Below are 27,984 nucleotides of genomic sequence, written 5' to 3'. Positions count from 1 at the left end.
CGCTGCTGGCCTTGTTCTGCATTACAAGCCAACGATTTAGCCTACTGTGCTAAACCAGCCCCTGAAATCTTAAATGCAACCATCAAAGTGATGGTGCAAAAATTCCGTCATCGTTGCTCTCTAATGGCTGGAGAACACCAAGGAGATGCAGATGTGAGTAAAAGATATGAAGTTACCATTAACCTTGAGAAATTAAGGAAATACAAAGACAGCGACTTGAATTTCAGTTTTATTTGTGGAGATGTAGCTGAATCGCGGTGTGCATTTTGAACACGAGTATTGTACTTGAAATGCACACATTTAATTACAAAGCATGAAATATATAACGATAAGCAACGTTTGTTTTTGTGGCTGGAATTTAACACAAAAATAATACGTGGGTCTGTGGAGTTATTAAAATGTGGAGGGGGTCCTCAGAAGCAAAACGTTTGGGAGCTTTTGCCCTACTTTATAAGTGTGGCTATGGGGCAGCACGGTGGAGCAGTGGGATAGCCCTGATGCTTCACGACACCGAGGTCCCAGGTTCGATCCCGGCTCTGGGTCACTGTCCGTGTGGAGTTTGGAGTTTCACCCCCACAACCCAAAGATGTGCAGGGTAGGTGGATTGGCCACGCTAAATTGCCCCTTCATTGGGGAAAAAAAAAGAATTGGGTACTCTAAATTAAAAAAAAACTTAACTCCAAGGAATAACAATTGGCAGCAGTTTCCAAACCCACGACCGTCTAGGAAACAGAGAACAGACACACCAGATTGGGTCTCTTCCCCCCCCCCCCCCCCCAAGCGATAGCTGATATATGGACCCAGCGACAGCTGATATATTTCCAAATCAGGATGGTGAGTGACTTGGAGGGGAGCCTCAGGTGGTGCTCCCAGATATCTGCTCCTCGTCTTTCCAGAGGGTAGCGGTCGTGGGTCTGGAAGGTCCTGCCAAAGGAACCTCGGCGAGTTCCCCCAGTGCACCTTGTACTCTGTTGCTACAAACAGCAATGAAATAATGACCAGTCGATCTGTCTTAGCGAGGATGGTTGAGGGATAAGTATTGGTCAGGATGCTGTATGTGGATTTAGAAAGCTGAGCTGACTGCACATCCCTATTCCTACTGCACTTAATTTCTGATGGTACCAGTGATGATTGTGTTAAGCAGAATAACCTTCCCATGATTACAGTGGTGAGTTTGCAAATCAAAGGCTGAAAGCAGAGGCAAATAAAATCAACGGATGTAAAAATGATTAGATACAACATTTATCCCCATTGTAAATATATACTTTTTTTGTAGACAAATATTCATTAGGTTTATTTGTTTTAAAAATCATCAGGCATTAGGAAATTAGTAGTGTAGGATGGGACAAGTATTCCGATTCCACCTCCATCACAGTTTGGAGTAAGGCACATCTTTTGGGGACTTCTTCTCCATTGCTGCCTGAGCTGATTTTACAAGGTCATCTGTTTGTAGCATCGACATGTTCCATGTGGCCTGAAAGGGAACAATTGAGACTGTCTCAGTGATTCCTGTCCATTGTACACAATCAAGCGAAAATACTTTGGATGGACGATGGTCACAGAGGTGGATATATCTATACACCTGAGGTAGTCACCTCAAATATAAAAATAAACTATAAAATAGTTGGACTAGGGCTTTCCGCATTGCTGGGAGGCCTGAATGGGCGTTCCAAAGCTGGATAAACTGGGCTACTGGGGGATCCTTATGCAATCGATATACTGATTGTGATGCTAGCCTGTACACGGAGCAAGGATACTATTTTTTTTTTTAATGGCACAGCGACCAATGTTTTGTCACCCCCATTTCCCTGCCAAATTGCTATCGGGACTCTAGTCCCTATCACAGTCCCTTGCCCCTCGGTGTGGGTGCTGCATAATCAGTCAGCACGCCGGGCAGTCTCAGCTGAATTCTGCGAGAACTGGAAAAAACCTCAGGTTCTCGCACCCAACCGGGGCCACTCAGCCGGGTGGGGAATTCTGAGCGTCTTGACACTGGGAGGTGTGGGGGGGTTCCTTGGCAGTCAGTGATAGGAATTATTGTATTTGTGGCCTTACCATCCTGGGAAACGAAACCTTGGGAGCCCTCGGGGCAATAACCAAGGAATTGTCTCAGCTGCAGTTGTTTGCAATGCAGAACCGGTATGCTCTTGACTATCTTCTGGCCCGTGAGGGTGGGGTATGCGCCATAGTGCAGGGCAAGTGTATCATGGGAGTTCAAGACCTAACCACTAACATCACTAAATTTATGGATCGCATATGGGATCACCTGGACGGAATGCAGGACTCTGGCTCTTGGGGTAACTGAGGACTGGTTGATAAATATGGCCATGTATTTAGCAGTGGCACTCGGCTGCATCTTTGTGGGCCTGGCCATCCTTAAATGCGTGATGGGTAGAATGCGGGGTGCACTGGAACAGATAGACGCCCCTAGAATCTTGGCTGTTAGGATCCACGAGGGTGCAGCGGATGAAGGGGGGCTACAACAGGAATTGGAAATGCAGCGACAAATCTTTTTAGATGAGGGGCCGTAGCTACGATTGAATAGATAGGTTATCATGAAATGATAAAAGGAGGGAATGACGAATGTGATATAAAATAGTTAGTTTAAATATATTCGTTACAGTAATGTAGATGTAGGCCGGTCTAATTCTAGTGAGTTCACAGACAAAGGGTTTCAGAAAGCATGGCAAGGAAGGGGGGAGGGGTGTCTGGTAGAGGAGGAGAAAAGGATGCTGGGTAACAAGAGGCCAGGGTTAAGGAATGAGAAGTGAGCCAATTAGGATGTATGGCCTGGTCAGGAGGGGTATAGGATAACCTATGGGGATCGTGTATGTGAAACTTGATGCCATTTGAATGTATTTGTAGAGATTCCTTTGTCTCCAATAGCACTCGATTCAGAAGACCCTGGAGGCAGCTTGTGTTCTGGGTTTTTGTGAAGTGAGTCAGACTTGCAAGTTGGTTAAAAATAAATAATACTATGCCTACAAATCCATCTCGAGTTTTATTGAGGCCAGACTGACGGGTAAAGAATTCAACATTTGTCATATATATATAGTCAAATATCCATCCTGATTAGTAATACCAAAGGAGATGCCTAAGGCAGAAAAACCAGTAACCAAAAACTGGAATGTGAAAATGAAGGAGAGAATATCTTGGGCAAGATACAGAGAATTGACAAATCACAGGCCAGACAACATTTCAAAACTTTTTGTTTATCTATTTATGGAAACATTTGAGTTTCTTTCACATTTTAAATGTCACATTTCCACTTGGTTTTAAAAACAAAAAATGACACCCCCCCCCCCCCCCCCCCCCTCCTCCGAGCCGCAGCTTAAAACCTGGTCATCTGCCATGTTTACTCGTGCAGCAATTGAACTCTGGATGACCTCTAGAGCAACTTAAATAATTTCCCCGAGAAATAACTTCCACAACTTAAATAATTTCCCCGAGAAATAACTTCCACTAGAAGTGCTTTTTAAAAATTGTCAAAAGTAGGCTTACATTAACACTGCAATGAAGTTACTGTGAAAAGCTCCTAGTCCACACAATCCGGCGCCTGTTCGGGTACAGAGGGAGAATTCTGGATGTCCAATTCACCTAACAAGCACGTCTTTCGGGACTTGTGGGATGAAACCGGAGCACCCGGACACGGGGAGACTGTGCAGACTCAGCACGGACAGTGACCCAAGCTGGGAATCAAACCTGGGACCCCGAGGTTAGCACTTGGGACTACGGCGCTGAGGACCCGGGTTCGAATCCCGGCCCTGGGTCACTCTCCGTGTGGAGTTTGCACATTCTCCCCATGTCTGCGTGGGTTTCACCTCCACAACCCAAAGATGTGCTGGTTAGGTGGATTCGCCACACTAAATTGCCCCTTAATTGGAAAGAAAATAATTGGGCACTCTAAATTCATTAAACAAAAAGAACCTGGGACCCTGGTGCTGTGAAGCAACAGTGCTAATCACTGTGCTACCGTGCTGTCCATGCAGTGGCCTTAAAAGACCAGAGCATGTCAGAATCTAAACACAGTAATTGTGCTCAAATCTCAACCGATCCACAAGACATGTTTCTGTTGCCTCTTTAAAACATAGAGGCCCTTTCAGCTTTCAAACCAAACACCATGTGTTAGTTAACTATGAAATTGTACCATAGATTTCCACAGGGCTCTTTTGATAGCCTGTTGCATGGGAGACTGGAAATCGCTCCAAAGTGATGGAATAAATGTTAAGTGCTGCAGTTTTTTCTCTTGTGGCGAATTCAGGTAGCAAATCAGAATTAGAACAATGGTAATTAATTCATGGTGTGGAAATGCCATTGAAACTTTTAATGGTGCCACACACACCAGCTGAAAGGGGAGGAGAGATCAAGTTATCGAGGTTGGCCACTGACCCGTTATATAAACCTCAATCATTGGTTCCATACTCACAATATAATTCAGGCCATCCTTAACAGAGTGGTCCCTGGAATAGATCAGGTTCATCTTGGCTCCTTGCACTCCCACTGGGCTCTTGCTGGCAATCTCGGACGCCATCTCGAAGGCACCGTCCAACATGGCTTCTTTGTCTTCGAAGAGCCGGCTTTGGTCAAGAAGGAAAAAAGGAAATTTGTGATGCTAGCCCTTCTCATGTTAGGCAAAGTCCAGCATGCCAATTCCCCAATCTCCATCCTTCAGTCATCAGTGTGTGTTGACTATGGGAGGAGGGGAGGGGCAGGGGGTAGGAAAGCAAAGACAGGCATAGCATCCATCTGGCCTGCAATCTTTGAATTTACCCCGGGAGGAGGGAGCCAGTGCATAATGGTAATTATTACTCTGTTCCTAGGCTCACTTAGGCCAAACATTGTGGCCCATCGCCATTCTGAGACCAGCTAACTTAGTAACAAGTCTCAGGGTCAACAGTGAGCACAATTACCATCGTCCTCCCAATGTGTTGGGTTCAGAAAGGTGAAGGCAGGTGTCCAATACTCTACTCAAGTTGCCATTCTCCATGTCTAAGCCCCGGTGGGCTAATTAAGCATGTAAGACATTGTAGTGAAGCAAACATCCACTCTGAGCAGCTGATCAAAAGCAAAAACCTCTGGACGATTTCCTTCATAACTAACCCAGGGATGCGGAGGACAACAGCTGTTCCAGGTGAGATGCAATGACTCAGAGCAGATCGAGCCCGCGGCCTCAGCGCGTAGAGCCCAGTGTCACAATAACCAGTGCAAGTGGTCTCCAACCCCTCGGGGAACTTAGAACTTTTAAGTAGTGTCCAACACCAAGTGCAACATGGGAATAAATTCAGGAAAAGCCACTTTCAGAACCAGTGAGCAATGGTACTCACAGGATCAACAGGCGGAGGGTTTAGGACGACCAGTCTCTCCCAATAATGACCTGCTGTGCTACACCCACACAACCCCTCGTCATACTGGCTTCAATCTTGTTCAGCTCTGCGGGATATGTTCACAGTCGCTCTGGAATGTGCATTCGGATCCATTGGATACGTGAGACTTGCATTTATATAGTGACCTTGATGACCTTGCAATGTCCCAAAGTGTATTCTAGCCAATAAAGTGGTCCTGAAGTGTACTCACCATTGTAATGTAGGAGACACAACAATCTGCGCACAGCAAGGTCCCCAAAGCAGCAATATGATAATGACCAGATAATCTGTTTTAGTGATATCGACTGAGGGATTTATATTGGCCAAGGCACGTGGGATAACTTACCTGGGCTCCTTTGTGTTGTAGATTCTTTTGCATTTACTAATTGGGGCCTCCGTCTGAAAGATGAACAGTTCAGTGCTCCCTCATTGTTGCACTCGGGAGTGCCAGGCTGGGCATTGTGCTGTCTCTACAGGAGGACATGAGCTTACGACCTTTTGAGGTGTACCAGTGCACCAGAACTAGTGCACTAACTCGCTGAGTGACCCAGTTCAGCTTCTCTTCCCCAGGGAGTGGTTAACAGGCACCCAGTGCCTGATTGACCATGGATATGACAGGCCCCTGAACGTGGCTGTTAACGTCTTGTCAAATTACACTGTTATAGTTCATGTCAATTATATTTGAGTAGACACAAATAGGGGATAGCTGGGGCACTGGGCTGAGAGAGAGGAAGAGCTGTGAGATTGAACAAGTTAATATGTATAGGGAATAGCTGGGACACTGGGCCTGAACAGGTCAATAAACGCTCAGTGTGTATGGTTCAGTTTCCTCAACTAGCTTGAATCCGACTAACAATGGCTAGAAGTGGACTGATCAATAGGATTGTGGTGAGGTGACGCCGGCATCTTTGCTCCTACAGCCCACAAACATAATGAACTTCTTTGAGGCAAGGTTGAACGTGATATTAAACCAGATGGATTACCTCACCAGACCACAGCTTAGTGCTTCATCCGCCATCATCATCCTCGCTGTATAAACCAGTTCACTCACCAGACTAGAAAACACAAATAGGACAAAGACAAAACCCTGATACCATTCATAGATCGCCTCGGCTTTCATCCCACCCTCCGCACACCCAATCTATCCGCTGCTTAAATGCAAAAATACCTAACATTGAAAATTCCAACTTTCCCTAAACCAATGGTTGATCCTACAAGTATAACTCTGATCCGAGCCAGAGCTGCGCACCGAGTGAACATGTTTGCCAGGTCTCCTTCAGATTCAGCCCAGTCTCCAGACAGCTTTTCCCACCGAGGCAGTTTGTCTTTTCCTGTTGTGCTGTGGGTGTCCCGTTTGACTCCGAGGGAATAGGTCTCGGAATGAAATGAGTTGCCAATTCGCCACAGCCTGGCTTTGTGCTCCTGACATAGACCAATTATAGTTTGGATCTTGTCTCGGTTTTTTTGCATTTCGTTCTGAGAGAAGGAAGTTAGAGAAAATATTGTCCCTTTTGAGCCAGGAGCCCAAAACTAGGGGTCATAAAGGAAGACTTGCATTTCATTTTTTTTTTAAATATAAATTTAGAGTATCCAATTCTTTTTTTTCCAATTCAGCCTGGCCAATCCACCTACCCCAGCGCATCTTTGGGTTGTGGGGGTGAGACCCACACAGACACGGGGAGACTATGCAAACCGCAGGGATAGTGACCCAGAGCCAGGATCGAACCCTGGTCCTCGGCGGTGAGGCAGCAGTGCTAACCACTGTGCCACCATGCCGCCCCAAGACTTGCATTGCTATAGCACCTTTCACAACCTCCCAATGTGAGTGCAGTCGTAGGAATCAATGCAGCCAATTAGTGCACAGCAAGCTCCCACAAACAGCGATGTGATAATGGCCAGATCATGTTTTCTCAGTGATGATGACTGGATGATAAATATTGACCGGGACACTACGCTTGTTCAAAATAGGTATTTTAAGTCCTTCCGAGGGGGCAGACAGAGTCCCGGTTTAACATCTCATCAGAAAAACAGCACCCCTGACAGAGCAGCACCCCTCCCTCAAGAGAAGTGGAAGGAGGCTCGTTTGACACGACGTGTTAGACTTAATGGCCTGTTTCTGTTCTGTAAATTCTAGGCGTTTTTTACCGGCAGATAGACATGGATCAGTCTGAAAAAAGACAAAGCAGATCTTTTTTTTTTTTTGCATACAGCAGAGCTCGTTAGCAACCTCGGAAAGGGCAGTAGCAAGGTATGAGTCCGATACAGGAGAGAGCATAAGAGGAGGACAGACAGTGAGGGACGCTTGGCAGCAATAGGAGGGTGGCGCCGGACATAAGGCAGGGACGCGGCCACACGCGAACAGAGGCCAAGGCGGGGCCTCACGAGAGCCTGCTTTTGTTGCTGGTCTCCTTGACTGCAAAACTGTGGCTGGGTCAGAATCCTGGCCACAGCTCAGAACGAAGGGACAATCCTTTAAAACTGAGATGAGGAGGAATTTCTTCAGCCAGAGGGTGGCGAATCTGTGCTGCAGAAGGCTGTGGAGGCCAAATCACTGAGTGTCTTGAAGACAGAGATAGATAGGTTCTTGATAAATAAGGGGGTCGGGTGTTATGGGGAGAAGGCAGATGGGGATGAGAAAAATATCAGCCATGATCGAATGGCGGAGCAGACTGGATGGGCAGAGTGGCCTAATTCTGCTCCTGCGTCTTATGGTCTAACTCCCTCCCTAATAGCACTGTGGGTGTGCCTACACCACATGGACTACAGCGGTTTCAGAAGGCAGCTCATCTCCACCTTCTCAAGGGGCAATCCAGATGGGTCACCCCACATCCCATCCCACATTAAAGTTACCTGGCGTTCCCTATAACTTTGGGAAGTCGCTGCAAAGTGCCCACATCTGCGGCCATTCCGATATCCACTTCCTGGATAGAATGGAAAGGATACGCTTACATTTGGCAGACTCCCGACAGGCAAAATATTAAACAACAGCTCACGCCAAATGTGGAGCAGGGGCTGGTCGTCAAATCTAATCAACACTAAAAAGCTTTCATTTGTATCAAATTTATATCCCACCATTCCACCACCTCAGCACGTTGCAGCGATTTACAATGAATGACGTCATTGTGAAAAGTGTGGTCACTGTCGTGACGTGAGAAACGTGACAATTTACACACAGCAAGATCCATACAGTGACAAAAATGATCATCAGCTGGAGGCGTTGGTTCAGGGGTAAAGTTTGGCCCAGACACGTAGCTCAAACAGTGCCGTGGGATTTATGATGACTACCTGTGGAAGGGAAGTTAATGAGCTACCAATTTAGAAGCATGCTGGGAATATTAACTATATTTTAACACTGCTTTTGAGCGAAAATAAGGAGGTCAAGTAATGTAAACCAAATACTGCTCAGTACGTGGTACTGGCCTTATTATGATAATAAGTTGTTCTTCCGAAGGACAACAAAATGCGTACTCGAATTGTTTTTAAACCAAGGGCAAAACATTCATATTTCCTCTTGCGTATGTTCCCAAGCTTTATCTCTTCAAAGTTGTTTATTTCAACCTATAACTATAATGGTTTTTGTCTGCATAACTCAGAGTGCAGTGCCTTGGCTTTGCAGTTGAAACACTCCCTCTCCACAAGTATATTTGTGTAAATAAATTTCCTTAAATCGAACCTCGAGGAATTTGTCTTTATTATGATTTCCACGACACTACCGGAGTCTCAGTTTGACAACTCATCTGAATGATCGCATCTCCGACAGTGTAGCACTCCCTCAGTACTGCACTGAAGTGTCGGCCTAGATTATAGGGTTCAACATACATCAGGGCAGTGAATGATTCATCCACGAAAGCCCCCCCCCACCGTGAGACAGAAGTACATGGGCGAAGTACAGCTCTTCCAATCACAGGTCCCCCTACCTCCCTGTCTATAAAGGACAGAATCTACGGTTGGAGGAGCAATGAGAGCTGGAGGGAGGGAAGCTGGGATTTGGAGAAGCTGGAGGAGTTATTCTGGCTGGTCCCGCTGCCACCATGCAGGAGATTTTCTGGGCTGCGCAGTCACCAATCGTCCAGGAGGACAAGGGGGAGCATCAGGAGCAGGGAGTCTTTGTTGGCAATGAGGCTGAAGCAGGCTCATTGGAGCCAGCCATGAGTTGCGGCTGGGTGGGGCAGGGGGCGTTGTGATTACTTTGGGTCATCTGCAACCCTTTGAGAATAAATTTGACAAACTGCTTAGAAAGGAGGCCACTGGAGTGTATGGGGGCGGGGCGTGGGGAGGGGGGGGGGGGGGGGGGGGGGGGGAATGAGCGGCGAGATGTCAAGTTGCATTTGTTCAGAGATGTAATCATAGAATTCACAGTGCAGTAGGAGGCCATTCGGCCCATCGAGTCTGCACCGGCCCTTGGAAAGAGCACCCTAATTAAACCCCGTGCCTCCACCCCATCCCTTTAACCCAGTAACCCGACCTAACCTTTTTGGGCACAAAATTTAGAATTGCCAATCCACCTAACCTGCACATCTTTGGACTGTGGGAGGAAACCGGAGCACCCGGAAGAAACCCACGCAGACACGGGGAGAACGTGCAGACTCCAGAGTGACCCAAGCCGGGAATCGAACCTGGGACCCTGGAGCTATGAAGCAACTGTGCTAACCACTGCTACCTTGCTGCCTACATAATACGATGACTATGTTGTTTAGGGGAAGAACTTTACAGAGTTTGTTCTGAGACTCACCACCGGTATTGTTTGTGGGTTCTGCCTCCAACAAGTACCTGTGAGCAGGGAGTAAGGTTCACAGGGAATAGGACAGGGAGAGCCTTCATGAGCCTGACAATATGTTCACGTTGGTACTGTGCGTCACATTCCTTGGCCAAACAAACCCTGCAAGATCCTCGAACAGTCGACATCCACCATGCAGATGATGAGAAAACTCTGAGGCTGATAGCTGCTGGGCAAAGTTGCTTAATGAACACGAGTGAGATATGTTATCCTTCATTCAATGTCAGGTGCCTACTGCACCCAGTTAGGGGTGGGCCCCTGCCCCAGTGGTGAGTCAGCAGATCGTGGGTTCTTGGAGGCTTTTGATAACAAAGCTGAGCAGTTTTAAAATGATGGGGAAGCTTAACGAATGAGCACCCCGCTTACACCAAATGCCTCTGCTCTCTGCCTGGGCGGAGGAGTGAGGTGACTGTGTATTCCCCACTCTCCCAGATGCCAGCTGACACACTTGAGAAACTGAATTCACTCAACAAAAACCCACCTTACCTTCACTTGGAACCAGGCATCCCGAGAACACAGTCGTATATCACAGGCTGTGATCAAATCGATACCTATAAAAGAAAGGTGCACCTTCAGTTTAATGCTGCCTTTAAGGTAGTTCGAGCAGGTACTTGAACCTGTGCCGAGTTGGCAGAACGAGGAGGTTGATATTTGGGATTGGCAACACAGTCTGCTACACACAGTGCCCACGCTGGGATTTGTGTAACTTTCTGCTTCATTTCATGGAATGTGGGCATCAGGGGCAAGGTCAGCATTTGCTTTCCATCCCTAATTGCCCTTGAACTAGTGCCTCGCTCGGCCATTACAGAGGGTAACCCAGGTTCAAGACAGTAGATTTCCTTTGCTAAAGGGCATTAGTGAACCAGATGTTTTTTTTTCATTTACGGGTGGTGAACTTTACTGTCTAGGTCCAGCATTTATTACCCATTCCCAATTGTCCCTTGAGAAGATGGTGGTGAGCTGCCTTCTTGAGCCGCTGCAGTCCATGTGGTGAAGGTACACCCATTGTGCTGTAAGGGAGGGAGTTCCAGGATTTTGACCCAACGACAGTGAAGGAAGTTTTTAAAATAAATTTAGAGAGTACCCAATTCATTTTTCCCAATTAAGGGGCAATTTAGCATGGCCAATCCACCTACCCTGCACATCTTTGGGTTGTGAGGACGAAACCCACGTAAACAAGGGGAGAACGTGCAAACTCATCACGGACAGTGACCCAGAGTCGGGACCTCGGCGCCGTGAGGCAGCTGTGCTAACCATTGCGCCACCGTGCTGTCCCGACAGTGAAGGAATTGCCGATATATTTCCAAGTCAGGATGGTGGGCGGCTGAGAGGGAAACCTCCAGGTGATGGGGTTCCCAGGTATCTGCTACTCCTGTCCTTCTAGATGGTAGAGGTTGTGGGTTTGAAAGATACTGCTTCAGGAACCTTGGTGAGTTGCTGCAGTGCATCTTGTAGATGGTGCACACGGCTGCTACTGTGCGCGGTGGTGGAGGGAGTGAATGTTTGTGGATGGGGTGCCAATCAAGCGGGGCTGCTTTGGAGAGTCAGGAAGTGGGTTATTCGCCGCAGGATTCCCAGCCTCTGACTTGCTCTTGCAACCATGGTATTCATATGGTTAGTCCAGTTGAGTTTCTGGTCACTGGTAACCCCTAGGAAGTTGATAGTGGGGGGATTGGATTTTGTTTCTTGTCACATGTACCGAGGTACAGTGAAAAGTATTTTTCAGCGAGCAGCTCAACAGATCATCAAGTACGTGAAAATAAAAGAAATGAAAATACATAATAGGGTAACACAAGGTACACAATGTAATTACAGAACACCGGCATCGGGTGAAGCATTAAGGAGTGTAGTGTTAATCAGGTCAGTCCATAACGGGGTTGTTTAGGAATCTGATAACAGTGGGGAAGAAGCTGTTTTTTGAGTCTGTTTGTGCATGTTCTCAGACTTCTGTGTCTCCTATATTCCGAGATATAATAATAATCTTTATAGTCACAAGTAGGCTTACATTAACACTGCAATGAAGTTACTGCGAAAGGTACATGGTAATGCCAGTAAATGTCAAGGGGCAATGGTTAAGATTCTCTCTTGGTGGGAGATGGCGATTGCCTGGCACTTGTGTGACAGAAATCAACGATAGCTTCATGGTCACCATTACTGAGACAGTTTACCAGTTACTCAATCAGATATTCCCATCAGGTCTACATTTAAAATTCAATTCCTAAAACTAAAAGTTATTTCCATAATATACGCTAATTGTGAAATTAAACATCCTCACAGGAGCATGGAAACACACAAAAGTCGGACAGTACTTCAAGTGGTGGGGACGTCACCCGTTACAAGATTACTTCCCGGATTAACAAAATGGCTCAAGTACTTACCTCCTCCGATGCAAGCGCCGTGAACTGCCGCAATAACTGGCTTCGAGCACTGGAACAGAGCACAAAGTAAAACTAACCTCGGCAGGCAAAGGATTTTTGTACCTTTATACAGCTTTGAAAGTGGCTACCATCTGGAGTTCCAGAATGGCAGCCAATGTTCTCCTGCGTTGCGGGCAGCAGGTTGCGCCGCCTCTCCCGTGACTACGGTACAACTGCGGCTGGCAACTCGCAGTGTTAACCAGCAGTGACCTGGGAGAGTGAAACTAGGCCATTCGGACAATGTAACATTGTGCTGCCCGGGCAGTCTGGCCATTTTATATCGGGGCCTGTCAACAATTATTCACAACTGAGGTGTTTGCTAGGGGCTTTTGGGTTCAAGCATTTGACACGGAGCTGGAGTCAGGTGCTGCCCAGGGAAGGGAAGGGTGCCCCCAAAGGGAATTAGTGAACCAGGGGGGTATTTCATTCAATTTGCCGTAACAGAATTTGATCGTACAAACTCTGGCTGGCTGGTGCAGGGTTGTAGTGATGACGCAGCCTCGCTCGCATGTCGCTGTGACGCCCAGCTGCCGAGTATGAATGACACCGACAGGGGATGAATTGATGGGGTGCAGAATTTAGCAAAAGACTTAATTTTACACTGCTCCTCGGGGCAGGTGGTGGAGGGGCAGGTGCAGTGCACGTGTCCACAGGTACATGCGTGTGTACGCGGGTATGAGTTTGTGCAGTTACGCGTGTGTGTATGTGGTATATGTACAGGTATATTTGTGTGAGGATGTGTGTGTTCGTGAGCGCATGTCTGTGAATGTGAATTTGTGCGCACGTAGCGCCCAAATACAGGAGTATATGAGTACATGAGTGAGCGCGAGTACACATGGGTGAGTATGTGCGCAGGGCAGAGTGTACATGTGCCTTCGGAGTGTGAACCGTGACCCGGAGTCCGAGTGCAAATCAGGAAGGGTTCTGGTGTAATGACCATGACAGTTCCCACCTTTTCTATCACGTTAAAGCTCTCCTGATATTGCAGGATTGTGTTCCTCATGTGCCAGGCCTTCCTGGCTGTATCATCGCCCTGCGGCTGCAATACTTCCCCCGCCATGTCCAGCAGGTCAATTCCTGTGTAACATCACTACAATTACTGGTTTGATTCAGCGATAATCAGTCCATCTCCTTTTTTTCAAATGCACTTAAGGCCTTTAGCGGACAACCCAATCCTCACTTCCCACCGCAACGTCAATCCACATCCTAACTTCACTCCCATTGGAATACCGAGGGAGTGCTGCACTGTTGGAAGTGCTACCCTTCAGATCACATGCTAAACTGAGGCCATCAGCCCTCTCGAGGGCAAGTTAAAGATCCCAGGGCGGTATTTATTCACAGAGTCACTGCGGCACAGAAGGAGGCCATTCAGCCCATCAAATCCATGCCGGCTCTAGGGCAGAACGGTAGCACAGTGGTTAGCACAGTTGCCTCACAGTTCTAGGGTCCCAAGTTTGAGTCCAGCCTCGGGTCACCGTCTATGCGGAGTCTACACGTTCTCCCCGTGTGTGCGTGGGTTTCCTCCGGGTGCTCCGGTTTCCTCCCACAGTCCAGAGATGTGCAGGTTAGGTGGGTTGGCCAGGATAAATTGCCCTTAGTGTCCAAAACGTTTCGATGGGTTACTAGGTTACGGGGATAGGGGTGGAGGTGTGGGCTTAAGTAGGTGCTCTTTCCAAGGGCCGGTATAGGCCCAATGGGCCGAATGGCCTCCTTCTGCACTGTAAATTCGATGATTCTGCGGAGCTATCGCAGTCTGTCCCATTCCCCCGCTCTGCCCCCGTCCATCCAATTCCCTTTTGAAATTATTGATCATCTCGGCTTCCACCACCCTCGTAGACAGCGGGCTCCTGATCATTGATAGTCGCTGCGTAAAAAACATTCAATCTGACATTCCCACCCGCATCTCCTGCCCAAAACCGTAAATCTGTGTCCCCCCCCCTCGTCCTTCAGCTCAGGGGAACGGCTGGTTCTTATCCACCTTATCTAAACCTATCATAATCTTGTGCACCCCGATTAAATCTCCATCTCTCCGAGGAGAACAACGGCACCTTCCCCAATTCTAACCTGGGAAGCAAAATTCCTCATCCATGGAACCCTTCCGGCAAATCCTCTGCACCCCTCGGTGATTCTCACATTCTTCTTAAAAATGTGGTCGCCAGAACTGGATGCAATACTCTTAGTTGTGCCCTCGGCAGAACTTCATAAAGGTTTGTCTTAACTTCCCTTCTTTCGTACTCAATAATAGAATCTCTACAGTGCAGAATGAGGCCACTTAGCCCATTGAGTCTGCACTGACCCTCCGAAAGAGCACCCTACCTAGGCCCAATCTCCCGCTCTATCCCCGTACCTCACCTAACCCGCACATCCCTGTACTCTGAGGGGCAGTTTATCATGGCCAATCCACCTAACCTGCACATCTTTGGACTGTGGGAGGAAACCGGAGCACCCGGAGGAAACCCACGCAGACAGGGGGAGAACGTGCAAACTCCGCGCAGTCACCCAAGGCTGGAATTGAACCCGGGTCCCCGGTGCTGTGAGGCAGTAGCGCTAACCACTGTGCCACCTGTTTATGAAGCCCAAGATCCTGTGTTTCTCCCATGCTTGAAGGACAGATCAACAGCGCCGTTTCTTCACTGTCGCTGGGTCAAAATCCTGGAACTCCCTCCCTATCAGCACAGTGGGAGTACCTACACCACATGGACTGCAGCGGCTCATCACCACCTTCTCAAGGGGCAATTGGGGACGGGCAATAAATGCCAGCGAAGTCCACGAATAAAAACAGTCACGGTCAGACCAAAATTCATTCAACTAACGAATTCACTCCGAACATTGTGCTGCCACATGGTGTGTAACTGGGTGCTAAAATACAATTCTGAGCTGCTGCTCGCGAGGGAATCTGGGCTTTTGGAGCAAACCCACGGGCCACTTTGCACTCATTACGTTCCCCAAATGCCGATGGAGCAGTCACCGCAATAGGTTTCACCCCATTTTGAATCTTGTAAGAGTTCACGTCAGAACAGATGAACAAATTGTAACAACGAAGAAAACCCTGTTCTGCGTCACAGATTAGCCGGGTCGCTAGAGTTTTAAAACAAATGAGAGAACTTTACAATCTGGAGGGCTGGCCATTCAGCCCATCCAGCCTGTGTTGGTATCTTCAGTGGCTAGGAACACGTTCCTACTCAAACCCCCCTCTCCTCCCATTGAACCAGGGGCTTTATGACAGTTAAGGTGGGCGATTTGACAATGGGTTGTATACTCCGCAGCCCTTCCTGGATCTTTGGGCAGCTTTTAAAAAAAATATTTTTATTCTCCTCCTTTTTCACATTTTCTCCCAAATCTGCACCCACCAGCAATAAACAATAATCAGTAATGAATACAATGTCAATCCCCATATCAATAACAACGATCCCATCCTCCCACCAACCCTCCAAACAGCAGCCTGCATGTTAACATAAACAAATAACAAAAATGAATCAGGAATCCCCCCACAGTCACCATTAACACACACAGCCCCCCTCCCCCCATTAATGTTCGATGTAATCCAATTCTCGAAAGTGCATGATGAATAACGCCCATGAATTGTGGAACCCCTCCATCCTTCTCCTCAGTGCAAATTTGACCTTCTCAAGAGTCAGGAATTCCAGCAGGTCCCCCCCCCCACACCAGGGCACATGGTGGAGAGGCTGCTCTCCAACACATCAGGATCCGCCTTCGGGCGATCAACGAGGCGAAGGCTACAACATCTGCCTCCGCTCCCGTTTCCAACCCTGGCTGGTCCGACACCCCGAATATGGCCTCCCGAGGGCCCGGGTCCAGTTTCACATGCACCACTTTAGAGGTTACCCTAAAAACCTCCTTCCAGTAATCCTCCAGCTTTGGACAGGACCAAAAACATATGAAGGTGATTCACGGCCACACCCCCCCCCCCCCCCCCCCCCCCAAGCAACGCTCACACACATCTTCTACCCCCCCTTAAAGAGCCGGCTCATCCTCGCCCTTGTGAGGTGCGCTCTATATACCACCTTCAGCTGTATCAGCCCCAACTCTCGCGCACGAGGTGGAGGCGTTCACCCTCCGGAGCACGTCACACCAGGGCCCCTCCTCCATACCCTCTCCCAACTCTTCCTCCCACTTTGCCTTGATCCCATCCAGCCGGTGCCTTCTCCTCTTCCAAAAACAGCTTTATGAGGTTGCGCTTACCTGCGGTAAACATTTTTCCAGCTCCTGATACAACAACAACTCTCTGGTCAGTGTCCTGGGCGATCCTCTGGAAGCACTCCACCATCTCCCTGTTGGATCAAGATAGCGTTGTTACTGCTGTGCTGGACAAGATGTAAGCTCATCACGAATGGAGGGTTCAAGCGATTTAAGTAGCATTCCCTGGACAGTGAAAAATCTGGGACCAAGCCGCAGGCTGTGGACTCATGCGAGTGGCTGCAATGAGAGTTTCTGAATTGCAACTTCTAACAGCTATGGAGATTTTCTTTTGATTCATTGAAGGGATGTGGGTACCTCTGGCTGGCCCATCATTTGTTGCCCATCCCTAATTGCCCCTTGAGAAGGTGGCGGGTGAGCCACCTTCTTGAGCCGCTGAAGTCCATGTGGTGGAGGTACACCCACAATGCTGTTAGGGAGGGAGTTCCAGGATGTTGACCCAGCGACAGTGAAGGAACGGCCGATGTATTTCCAAGTCAGGATGGTGGGCGGCTGAGAGGGGGACCTCCAGGTGATGGGTTTCTCAGGTATCTGCTGCTCGTTCTTCCAGATGGTGGCAGTCGTGGGTTTGGAAGGTGCTACCGAAAGAAGCCTGGTGAGTTGCTGCGGTGCATCTTGTAGACGGTACACATGGATGCCACTGTGCATCGCTGGTGGAGGGAGCGAATGTTTGTGGATGGGGTGCCAATCAAACGGGGCTGCTTTGCCCTGGTGATGATGTAAATCCCCCTGGATGTTCAGTGAAAGTTTAAAGGGTCAAGGTTGAGGTGTGACAGGTACAGGAAGTGTAAACCAGCAGCAGCAATCTATTTATAGTCAAATCTTCATTATCTGGCAACTCGTAGGGAATGGACGATGCCAGCTAATCCTAAATACCGGGAAACGGAGAATTCCATTGCCCAATGGGATACAGAGATGCCTTTGGTGCAAGTTCTCAGGAAGCAAAGAGCAGAATATGTTTTACTTCTAATCTTCAACCGTACATTAAAGCGTAAATTAGCACAGCTGCCTCACGGCGCCGAGGACCCGGGTTCGATCCCGGCTCTGGGTCACTGTCCGTGTGGAGTTTGCACATTCTCCCCGTGTTTGCGTGCGCCTCACCCCCACAACCCAAAGATGTGCAGGGTAGGTGGATTGGCTGCGTTAAATTGTCCCTTAATTAGAAACATTTAAATAAATTTTAAAATAATAGCGTGCAGGTTTTGGATAACTTCCCAACAGTTACTTTAGTTTTTAAAAATATATATTATTTTTAACATTGCAAAAACTCTCAAAGCAAACCTCAAGTGGATCTGGGAACAGCTTCGGCGACAGAGTTTAAAGCGCATGACTTTGATGTCAAGTTACAGTTTCGCTGTAGGAGAGGGTGTTTACTTACTCTCTCAATGACACGCCATAGTGTTGGGATCAAAAAAAACAAAACTATTAAACATTCCATGTTTATACCACGCTCAACATGGAATTAAAATGATTATTTTCAGTGGGCTGAACATCGGGGAGGAATTATTCGGGCGCCAAAGAAAAAGAATCTCATAACTTTCCAAGAACCATCACCGTCCTCTTTCCCTCACAATTAGTGCACATTAATGGGAAATCAGAGGTGGGCATTGGAAAAGAATTGAGGACTCTTGGTGTTTCCTGTTATGCTGAGCAGCCAGATAAGTATTGTGAAAGTTTTTCTTTCTGTATAGTTTTGCCTGTAAATAAATCCGACCCATTACTTTAGCCTGCTTACACTGGCCTGGCAATGTGTTATTTTCTACCTTCGGAGGCGGGTGGTTGGATCATGACGAGCATCCCATGTACCTTCCAGTAAATAACTAGGAACTGACTGATCTCAGCGGATTCGGAGCTGCTATGATTGGCTTGAGCTTCACAGAACGAGGGGAAAACAGCAAAGACTTTGCAATCTGATTCTCATCCAAGCCGTTGTAATTTCAATCTTGACTCTTTCAATCTTCTCCTAGCTGCTGTCTTGCAACTCATCTAAAAATGCCCATATCCCAATTCGAATCTGCCCATTACCCGATGCTCGCTGACGCACATTTGGTTCCTGGTACAGAAAAGCCACAATTTAAAACTTCCCATCCTTGTTTTCCAATCTTTCCATGGCTTTGCCCCTTCATCTTTGTAACCTACTCCATTCTGCACAACCCTGCCTATCTCTATAACCTCAAGCACCTACAACCCTCCCCATCTCTGTAACCCCCTCCATCCCCTACAATCCTCATCAATTTAACATCCTCCATTTCCCTACAACACAATCTCTGTAACCTCTCCCATCCCCTACAACCCACCCTATATCTGTAACTTCCTCCAGCACCTACAATCATAGAATTTACAGTGCAGAAAGCCATTCGACCTATCGAGTGTGCACTGGCCCTTGGAAAGAGCACCCTACCTAAGCCCACACCTCCACCTTGTCTCCGTAATCCCACCTAACCATTTTGGACACTAAGGGGCAATTTATCATGGCCAATCCACCTAACCTGCACACCTTTGGACTGTGGGAGGAAACCGGAGCACCCGGAGGAAACCCACGCACACGGGGGAGAACGTGCAGACTCCGCACAGACAGTGACCCAAGCTGGGAATTGAACCTGGCACCCTGAAGCTGTGAAGCAACAGTGCTCTGTAACCTTCTCCAGCCCCAGAACTGATGTGTCCTCTGCACAACCTGATTTCAATCACGCCACCATCGGCATTCAGCTGCCAAGACCCAAAGCTCTGGAATTTCCCTGCTTAACTCTCTCCTCCTGCTCGCTCTCTCTCCCCCCATTGGAGAGGCTCCATGAAACCTACCTTTGTCGCCAAGTTCTGAGTCACCTGCCCATGCATCTCATGTGGACCATGGCAAATGTAGCTTGATAGCACTCCTGTGGGGAGAATGTTTAACTCCCTGACAGGCGCTACACAAATGCAAGTTCAGGACGTTCCTTGAACAACAATCTGTCCAATTCCAGCGTTTCCTGGACAGCACCATCACAACACAGCACTCTCTGCCATAGGAAGGTCGGGGAGCTTCATGGGTCTTGCTCATCCTGACCAGAAAGGAACCCGACTGATCCCTCTATGCCATAGGTTAGGAGGTTTAGGCCTATGGTGTGTAGAGCTGGTCACACATGGAAACCCCTTTAACCAATAGATAATCAAAGCTAAATGGGGAGCTCCCTTTAACCAGTGGGTAACCAGGGTTTGGCCAGGCCGCAGCCTTTAACCAGCACCTAGTCAGTGTTACTCATTCTTTGTTCAGCTGACTTTGAAGTCACCTCCAAAGGGTTTTGTTCATCGCATTCCTCTTCTTGGGTCTGTTCAGTTCCACATGCAGCACACTGTCTCTCGCTTGCGAGACACGCAGGGTCTCAAAATCGTACGAGGGCGGCGCCACAGACATTGTCCGCATTCCGGTTTGCAAAGTGTGGAACAAGCCCCGACCTGTAGGGATGGGCAAAGGGGATTGAGAATCAAACAGAAGCAAAAAAATGTGAACCCCCCCCCCCCCCAATCTCTTCCTGTACCCCACGTCTGCCCCCCCCCCCCCCCCCTTCCACCAATCCCATTATTTGCCTCTGTATAACTCGCTCTGCGGAATGCTCCCAGCCTAGAGGCAGCCCTGGGGCAGCCGGAGACCAGGGAACAGGGGCCTGCGACAGACAAGGAGGGGTCATGGGTAAGGGTCATGGAGAAGATGGGGACCTGGGGGAGATTGGGGTGTGTCGGGGCAGATGAGATGGGGTCCTAGACAAGATGTGGAGGGGTCCTGGACCAGATGGGACCTGGAGGAGACTGGGGTGTCTCGGGGCAGGTGTGCAGGGGTCCTGGACCAGATGGGGAGGGGTCCTGGAGACAACTGGGGTGTCTCGGGCAGGTGTGACAAGTCCTGGAGGAGTCTGGGGAGGGGTCCTTGACCAGATGGGGAGGGGTCCTGGGGCAAGTTCTTAAGCCAAGTGAGAGATGGGCAATAGAAATGCCGGCCTAGCCAGCCAGCCTTGCATTCCATTAAAATAATTTATTTGAAAAGGAGGGGCCTTGGGCAGTGAAGGGGCAATCTCTCACACAGCTGGCAAGGGAACAGCACTCCTTGGCACTGTGCCCAAGTGTGGGCCCCGGTCACACGGATAAATGTACCATCTGTTAACCCATGGTGATGCTAGTCAGGAGCATTCCCACACGCTCGCCCGCATCAGAAAATCATTCCAATGTCGCCTGGGGGCTTCCCGGCCAGCAGAATTACACTGAATTTACGGTGCAGTAATCGGCCATTCGGCCCAACCAATCCCTGCTAGCGACCATGCTCACTCCCGTTTACACAAAGAACAAAGAAAAGTACGGCCCTCCAAGCCGGCGCCGACTAAACTACAATCTTCTACACTTCCGGGATCCGTATCCCTCTATTCCCATCCTATTCATGGATTTGTCAAGATGCCCCTTAAACGTCACTATCATCCCTGCTTCCACCACCTCCTCCAGTAGCGAGTTCCAGGTACCCACTACCCTCTGTGTAAAAAAACTTGCCTCGTATATCTCCTCTGAACCTTGTCCCTCGCACCTTAAACCTATGCCCCCTAGTAATTGACCCCTCTAACCTAGGAAAAAGGCTCTGACTATCCACCCTGTCTATGCCCCTCATAATTTTGTAGATTATTATAAAACTCGATTGGCGTTGTTCTCTGTTCCTTTCCCCTTCCAGTTTCTACCAAGTTTGCCAAATACATCTATGCTATTCACCTCCACCACATTCTAACCACCTTCTGGAAAAGCTCCCAGACACTGGCAAACTTGGCACGATGGCCGAGGATTATTTTTAGAAGGGTCATCCTTTTTAGCTTAAACCTGACAATTAAATACTTAAAACATACAAGTAGCAGGCAACCCGCTACGCACCCAAATCCTGAATCGGCTGGATAAACCCAGCAGGTCTGTCAGCATCTGTGGAGAGAGAATCAAGAGACAACGCTTCGAGTCGGTAAGACTCTGCCCCAGAACGAGGTGCAATCTTGTCAACAAATGGTTAGATGGCAGCGTGGGACGATGGTGGTTAGGCGGGGCCAGGTGGGCTGAAGGACATCTCCTGCCTGGACCTGACACCGTCCCAACAACAGGCAGCTATGTTGTCATGTGAGAGTATCTTTAAGAAATGGGTGTTTATAAACGGGTGTATATAAATATCTGTAGTGAATGTACCTTTAAGAAATGGGTATTATCAGCGATGTCAGAGTGTGGGCGGAGTTGGGCTGTCTTGTCAGCTTTTTACTTTCGTTTTTGAGCAGGCCACAGGGTGTGTTTTAGTTTCGTTTTCAGTGTTGGAGCTGAAGCCAGACCAAGCAGGTGTACTGCTGTTCTCTCTGCCATCAAAAGACCATCTCTTGGTCATTTGGTGAATTCAGAATTATAAACGTTTTCAGTAGTGATTGTAAACCTAATGTGATTCTGTTGAAAGGTGTTTCTTCTGTCTTCTGGATGTTGTTTGGGAAGTTATTAAGGATTACTTAGTGTTGTATTCTTTGGGGGTTGTATTTGAATTAATGGTTTCTAAGATGTTCACTGTTTGTTTTAAAAAGGTTAACTTGAGTTCATAGAATAAACATTGTTTTGCTTTAAAAAATACTTTTCCATTTCTGCTGTACCACACCTGTAGAGTGGGCCGTGTGCTCCCCATACCACAATCTAGTAAAAGTTGTGGGTCAGGTGAACTCCATGATACACTTTGGGGTTCTCTAAACCCTGGCCCATAACAATGTAACTCGACCTGCTATTCCAAACACAGCAGATTTGGACGAGGGAAGTGAATGCATTATTGCCAAGTTTGCAGATGCCACAGAAACAGATGGGAAGGCAAATGGTGAGGATGTCACAAAGAGTCTACAGAGGGATATAGACAGGCTGGGAGAGTGGGCAAAAACCTGGCAGATGGAATATAATGTAGGAAAATGTGAAGTTGTGCACTTTGGTAGGAAGAATAAAGAAGCTGAATATTATTTAAATGGAGAAAGACTGCAGAAAGCTGCCGCTCAGAGGGATTTGAGGATCCTTGTCCATAAATCACACAAAGCTAGTACACAGGTTCAGCAGGTAATTGGGAAGGCAAAGGGAATGTTGGCCTTGATTTCAAAGGAAATGAAATATAAAGATATGTAAGTCTTGCTAAAACAACAAGGCACTAGTCAGACCAGACCTGGAATACTGTGAACAGCTTTGGTCTCCTTTCTAAGGAAAGATATACCGGCATTGGAGGCAGTCCAGAGAAGGTTCACCAGGTCAATCCCGAGTGTGGAGGGATTTTCTCATGAGGAGAGGTTGAGTAGGTTGGGCCTGTGCTCATTGGAGTTTAGACGAATGAGAGGCGACCTTATTGAGACATATCGGATTCTCAGGGGGTTTGACAGGGTCGATGCTGAGAGGTTGTTTCACCTTGTGGGGAGTCGAGGACCAGAGGGCAGAATCTCAGAGTGAGGGGTCGCCCATTTCAGACAGAGATGAGGAGGAATTTCTTCTCTCAGAGGGGAGTGAATCTGTGGAATTCTTGTAGCCATCTGGGATGGCCACGTCCCGATTACAAAATGGACACTTGCAAAGACTGCAGTGAAAATTGGACAATACCGAAAAAGCAAGCAGGTGCAAGGTCTGCCTGTTGATTAGAGCCTTAGCTCTCAGACAGGACCGGTACTGCTAAGCCATCTACGTACTAATGAGCCATCCCCAGGAACAAAAGGCAACATTTAGGTAAACAATGCTAAGCCAGACACCCCGGCGCCAGAGGAGACTAAAACAAAGCAGACCAACGGCCACCTAGGACACGCCCAGCAACCAGGGAACCCACCCCTCTATTGGAGGAAAATCGATAAGGACAATTGGGAAACGGCCCAATTAATTGGGGCCAAATTCAAGGCCCGCCCAAAAGTGCGCGAAGCCCCTTTGGGGTATAAAAAGCATTCCCCAAGAGAGGATATCTCTCTTGGCCTTGGCTCTCAGCGAGGAGACCTGCCTAGCAGCTATGCCAGACCAAGTAAGTTCCAAGTCAATGCACGCTATGAGATAGACGCCCCTAGTTACTATCCTGTAAACAGCTCAACCCAGCAGCCTCAGAACCCATTGTTCCTCTGACTGAGTGGGCACCCGAAGCTAAGTATAGGCTTTTAGTAATAGCGATAGTTTAGTTTGTAGAGTTTAAGCATGAGTAGATTTGACTGTGTGTAAATAAATGAGCATTGCTTTTGAACTTACTAACTGGTGTATCGAGTCTTTGATCAGTATTCGGTTCTGAACCTTGTGGCGGTGTCGAAAGATACCTGGCAACTCTTGAGCAAACGTAATTAAACAGAGCCAAATTAAGAGACAACAGCAAGTTAGCAACATTCTTTACCACAGAAAGCTGTAGAGGCTGGGTCAATGTGTATTTTCAAAGCTGAGATAGACAGTAAAGGAATCAAGGGTTATGGGGATAAGGTGGGAAAATGGAGTTGAGAATTATATCAGATCAGCCGTGATCTTTTTGAATGGCGGATTCGATGGGCCGAATGGCCTACTTCTGCACCTACATCTAATGGTGTAATCTAATTTCAGATCTGTGGAATCGGAGTTTTCCCTTTGCGAAGGGACCTCACGTTTTGGATGTTGCTGGTATATATTGCTGGGATTATTAAATGATGGGGCAGCAAGGTAGCACAGTGGTTAGCACAGCTGCTTCACAGCTCCAGGGTCCCAGGTTCGATTCCCGGCTTGGGTCACTGTCTATGCGGAGTCTGCACGTTCTCCCCGTGTGTGCGTGGGTTTCCTCTGGGTGCTCCGGTTTCCTCCCACAGCCCAAAGATGTTCAGGTTAGATGGATTTGCCGTGATAAATTGCCCTTAGTGCCCAAAAAGGTTAGGTGGGGTTACAGGGATAGGGTGGAGGCGTGGGGTTAAGTAGGGTGCTCTTTGCAAGGGCCGGTGCAGACTCGATGGGGCGAATGGCCTCCTTCTGCACTGTAAATTCTATGATTCTATGAGATGGGAATGACATGAATCTCTGCTCCTTCGATCAATTCGGACCAGTTTGTTGGTTTTTCACGCTGACACGTTTATTTAATCGATAACTGTCCAGGAAGATATGGTTCACATTCCACGGACTGTGTACCCACTTGACCCGTTGTTGTTCTGGCGGGTGTTGCAATGTTTCAGGCGCGAGGCCAACGTTTCACGGCTAGGGAATGGAAAGGGCTTCATGGTGGGGCTGACGGGGGGAGCGGTGGGTAGGCGAGGGGGGAGATGGGTACCGCTCACGTCTCCGAGCCACAAGGTTCCCGGTTCAAACCCCTCTCCAGGATTTGAGCACAAAAATCAAAGCTCGCTCTGCACCCGTCACCTTGCGGATGACAGATTAAAACTGAGGGACCCGTCTACCTGCTCAGATGGATTAAAGATCCCGTGCCGTTATTTTAAAGAAGAACGGGGGAGTTCTTCTCAATGTCCAGGCCAATATGTATCCTTCAAATCAACATTGGACAGATAACCAGCTCCACCACCACCTGGCTTTCTTGTATAGATTCTCAGTCTCGCTGGCTGGCACCAGTATTTATTGCCCATGCCCCAGGAGAAGATGGTAGTCACAGAGTCTTACAGCCAGAAAGAGGCCATCGCATCTGCGGCCGGCCATCAAGCACCTATCTATTCTAATCCCATTTTCCAGCACTTGATCCATAGCCTTGTGTCCTGCGGCGTTTCAAATTTCATCTAAATACTTCGTAAATGTTGACGGTTCCCGCCTCCACCACACTTTCAGGCAGCGAGTTGCAGATTCCCACCACCCTCGCTTTTCCTCAACTCCTTCCCCTGACCTAAATCCATGCCCCTCCTCTAAGAGATAAAGTTCCTTCAGATCCGTGTCCCTCACAATTGTAGCACCTCAATCGGGTCGCCCCTCAGCCTTCTCTGCTCCACGGAAAACCACCCCGGCCTAACCAGCCTCTCTTCACAGCTGAAACGTTCCAGCCCAGGCAGCATGCTGGTGAATCACCTCTGCACCCTCCCCAGTGCAGTCGCATCCTTCCTATGGTGTGACGATCAGAACTGTACACAGTACTCTAGCTGTGGCCTCACCAGTGTTTCATACAGCTCCATCAGCTCTTATATTCTATGCCTCGGCTAATAAAGGAAAGTATCCCACATGCCTTCTTAACCGTCTTATGTACCTGTCCTGCTGCCTTCAGGGACTAAAGGACATGCACCCCCCCCCCCCCCCCCCCAGTTCCGCTGTACTTCCTCAGGTCCTACCATTCATTCTCTTTTCCCAGGCCCTGTAAGTCCTCCCATAATGCATTACCACCTTCTTCAATCGCTGCAGTCCGTGTGGTGTAGGTACACCCACAGTGCTGATAGGGCGGCAGTATCAGGACTTTGACCAAAAGACAGTGAAGGAGAGGCCGATATGTTTCAAGACAGGATGAGGAGGGATTTGGAGGGAATCCTCCAGGTATCTGCTGCCCAGGTCCCAGGTATCTGCTGCCCTGGTCCCGGGTATCTGCTGCCCAGGTATCTGCTGCCCAGGACCCAGGTATCTGCTGCCCAGGTCCCAGGTATCTGCTGCCCTGGTCCCAGGTATCTGCTGCCCGGGTCCCAGGTATCTGCTGCCCGGGTCCCAGGTATCTGCTGCCCGGGTCCCAGGTATCTGCTGCCCGGGTCCCGGGTATCTGCTGCCCGGGTCCCGGGTATCTGCTGCCCGGGTCCCAGGTATCTGCTGCCCGGGTCCCAGGTATCTGCTGCCCGGGTCCCAGGTATCTGCTGCCCAGGTATCTGCTGCCCGGGTCCCGGGTATCTGCTGCCCGGGTCCCAGGTATCTGCTGCCCAGGTCCCAGGTATCTGCTGCCCAGGTATCTGCTGCCCTGGTCCCGGGTATCTGCTGCCCTGGTCCCAGGTATCTGCTGCCCGGGTCCCAGGTATCTGCTGCCCGGGTCCCGGGTATCTGCTGCCCGGGTCCCAGGTATCTGCTGCCCGGGTCCCAGGTATCTGCTGCCCAGGTCCCAGGTATCTGCTGCCCGGGTCCCAGGTATCTGCTGCCCGGGTCCCGGGTATCTGCTGCCCGGGTCCCAGGTATCTGCTGCCCGGGTCCCGGGTATCTGCTGCCCTGGTCCCGGGTATCTGCTGCCCGGGTCCCGGGTATCTGCTGCCCGGGTCCCAGGTATCTGCTGCCCGGGTCCCAGGTATCTGCTGCCCGGGTCCCAGGTATCTGCTGCCCGGGTCCCAGGTATCTGCTGCCCAGGTATCTGCTGCCCGGGTCCCGGGTATCTGCTGCCCGGGTCCCGGGTATCTGCTGCCCGGGTATCTGCTGCCCGGGTCCCGGGTATCTGCTGCCCGGGTCCCGGGTATCTGCTGCCCGGGTCCCAGGTATCTGCTGCCCGGGTCCCAGGTATCTGCTGCCCAGGTATCTGCTGCCCGGGTCCCGGGTATCTGCTGCCCGGGTCCCGGGTATCTGCTGCCCGGGTATCTGCTGCCCGGGTCCCGGGTATCTGCTGCCCGGGTCCCGGGTATCTGCTGCCCGGGTCCCGGGTATCTGCTGCCCGGGTCCCGGGTATCTGCTGCCCGGGTCCCGGGTATCTGCTGCCCGGGTCCCGGGTATCTGCTGCCCGGGTCCCGGGTATCTGCTGCCCGGGTCCCGGGTATCTGCTGCCCTGGTCCCGGGTATCTGCTGCCCGGGTCCCGGGTATCTGCTGCCCTGGTCCCGGGTATCTGCTGCCCGGGTCCTGGGTATCTGCTGCCCGGGTATCTGCTGCCCGGGTCCCAGGTATCTGCTGCCCGGGTATCTGCTGCCCGGGTCCCAGGTATCTGCTGCCCGGGTCCCGGGTATCTGCTGCCCGGGTCCCAGGTATCTGCTGCCCGGGTCCCGGGTATCTGCTGCCCGGGTCCCGGGTATCTGCTGCCCTGGTCCCGGGTATCTGCTGCCCGGGTCCCGGGTATCTGCTGCCCTGGTCCCGGGTATCTGCTGCCCGGATGTTGCTGTGTAAATGTCTAAAACTGGAGCTGCTGGACAGGAGCCTCCCTCCCGACAACTCCTCACCGCCACTCCTCCCCGGGCCCCGGACTCACAGCCGATCCGCGCTCCTCCGACCAGGTGAACAGCCATCGGCCCAACAGCGACCCGGAACCGCTACGGCGCCGCCCCGCGGCCGGGCGGAGTCACTGCCTCACAGCGCCGCCCGCGGCCTGGCTGATCCACTGCCTCACAGCGCCGCCCG

At 49.6% G+C, this 27,984-nt stretch overlaps 1 protein-coding gene across 2 annotated transcripts; it reads right to left on the bottom strand.

The window, feature by feature from the left end:
• Positions 1 to 216: 216 nt before the first annotated feature.
• On the bottom strand, positions 217 to 27,984 carry ech1 (enoyl CoA hydratase 1, peroxisomal). 2 transcript variants are annotated; one of them, XM_072490225.1, is made up of 10 exons: positions 27,836 to 27,984; positions 20,045 to 20,210; positions 16,761 to 16,849; positions 13,510 to 13,634; positions 12,519 to 12,567; positions 10,627 to 10,691; positions 8,214 to 8,284; positions 6,347 to 6,418; positions 4,427 to 4,577; positions 217 to 1,474 (listed from the first exon to the last, which is right to left on the bottom strand). In XM_072490225.1, exons 1-10 carry the CDS (start codon positions 27,870 to 27,872, stop codon positions 1,370 to 1,372), a joined length of 930 nt encoding a protein of 309 aa, XP_072346326.1. In that variant the 5' UTR covers positions 27,873 to 27,984; the 3' UTR covers positions 217 to 1,369. The 2 variants fall into 2 exon arrangements, with proteins under 2 accessions (XP_072346326.1, XP_072346327.1); XM_072490226.1 differs by lacking the exon at positions 27,836 to 27,984 and adding an exon at positions 24,000 to 24,278.

Source organism: Scyliorhinus torazame, chromosome 25 (genome assembly GCF_047496885.1).
Source record: "Scyliorhinus torazame isolate Kashiwa2021f chromosome 25, sScyTor2.1, whole genome shotgun sequence".
NCBI lineage: Eukaryota > Metazoa > Chordata > Chondrichthyes > Carcharhiniformes > Scyliorhinidae > Scyliorhinus > Scyliorhinus torazame.
The sequence above is the reverse complement of the archived record's forward strand: the minus strand, read 5'-3'. Positions and strand labels throughout refer to the sequence as shown.

Excerpts from the sequence above, each read along its gene's own strand:
- ech1 (XM_072490225.1), bottom strand. The coding sequence starts at position 27,872 with ATGGCTGTTCACCTGGTCGGAGGAGCGCGGATCGGCT. Across the intron at positions 12,568-13,509 it reads GCTTTAACGTGATAGAAAAG|TGCTCGAAGCCAGTTATTGC; the intron begins GTGGGAACTGTC and ends GCTCTGTTCCAG. Across the intron at positions 10,692-12,518 it reads CGGCGCTTGCATCGGAGGAG|GTATCGATTTGATCACAGCC; the intron begins GTAAGTACTTGA and ends TTTCTTTTATAG.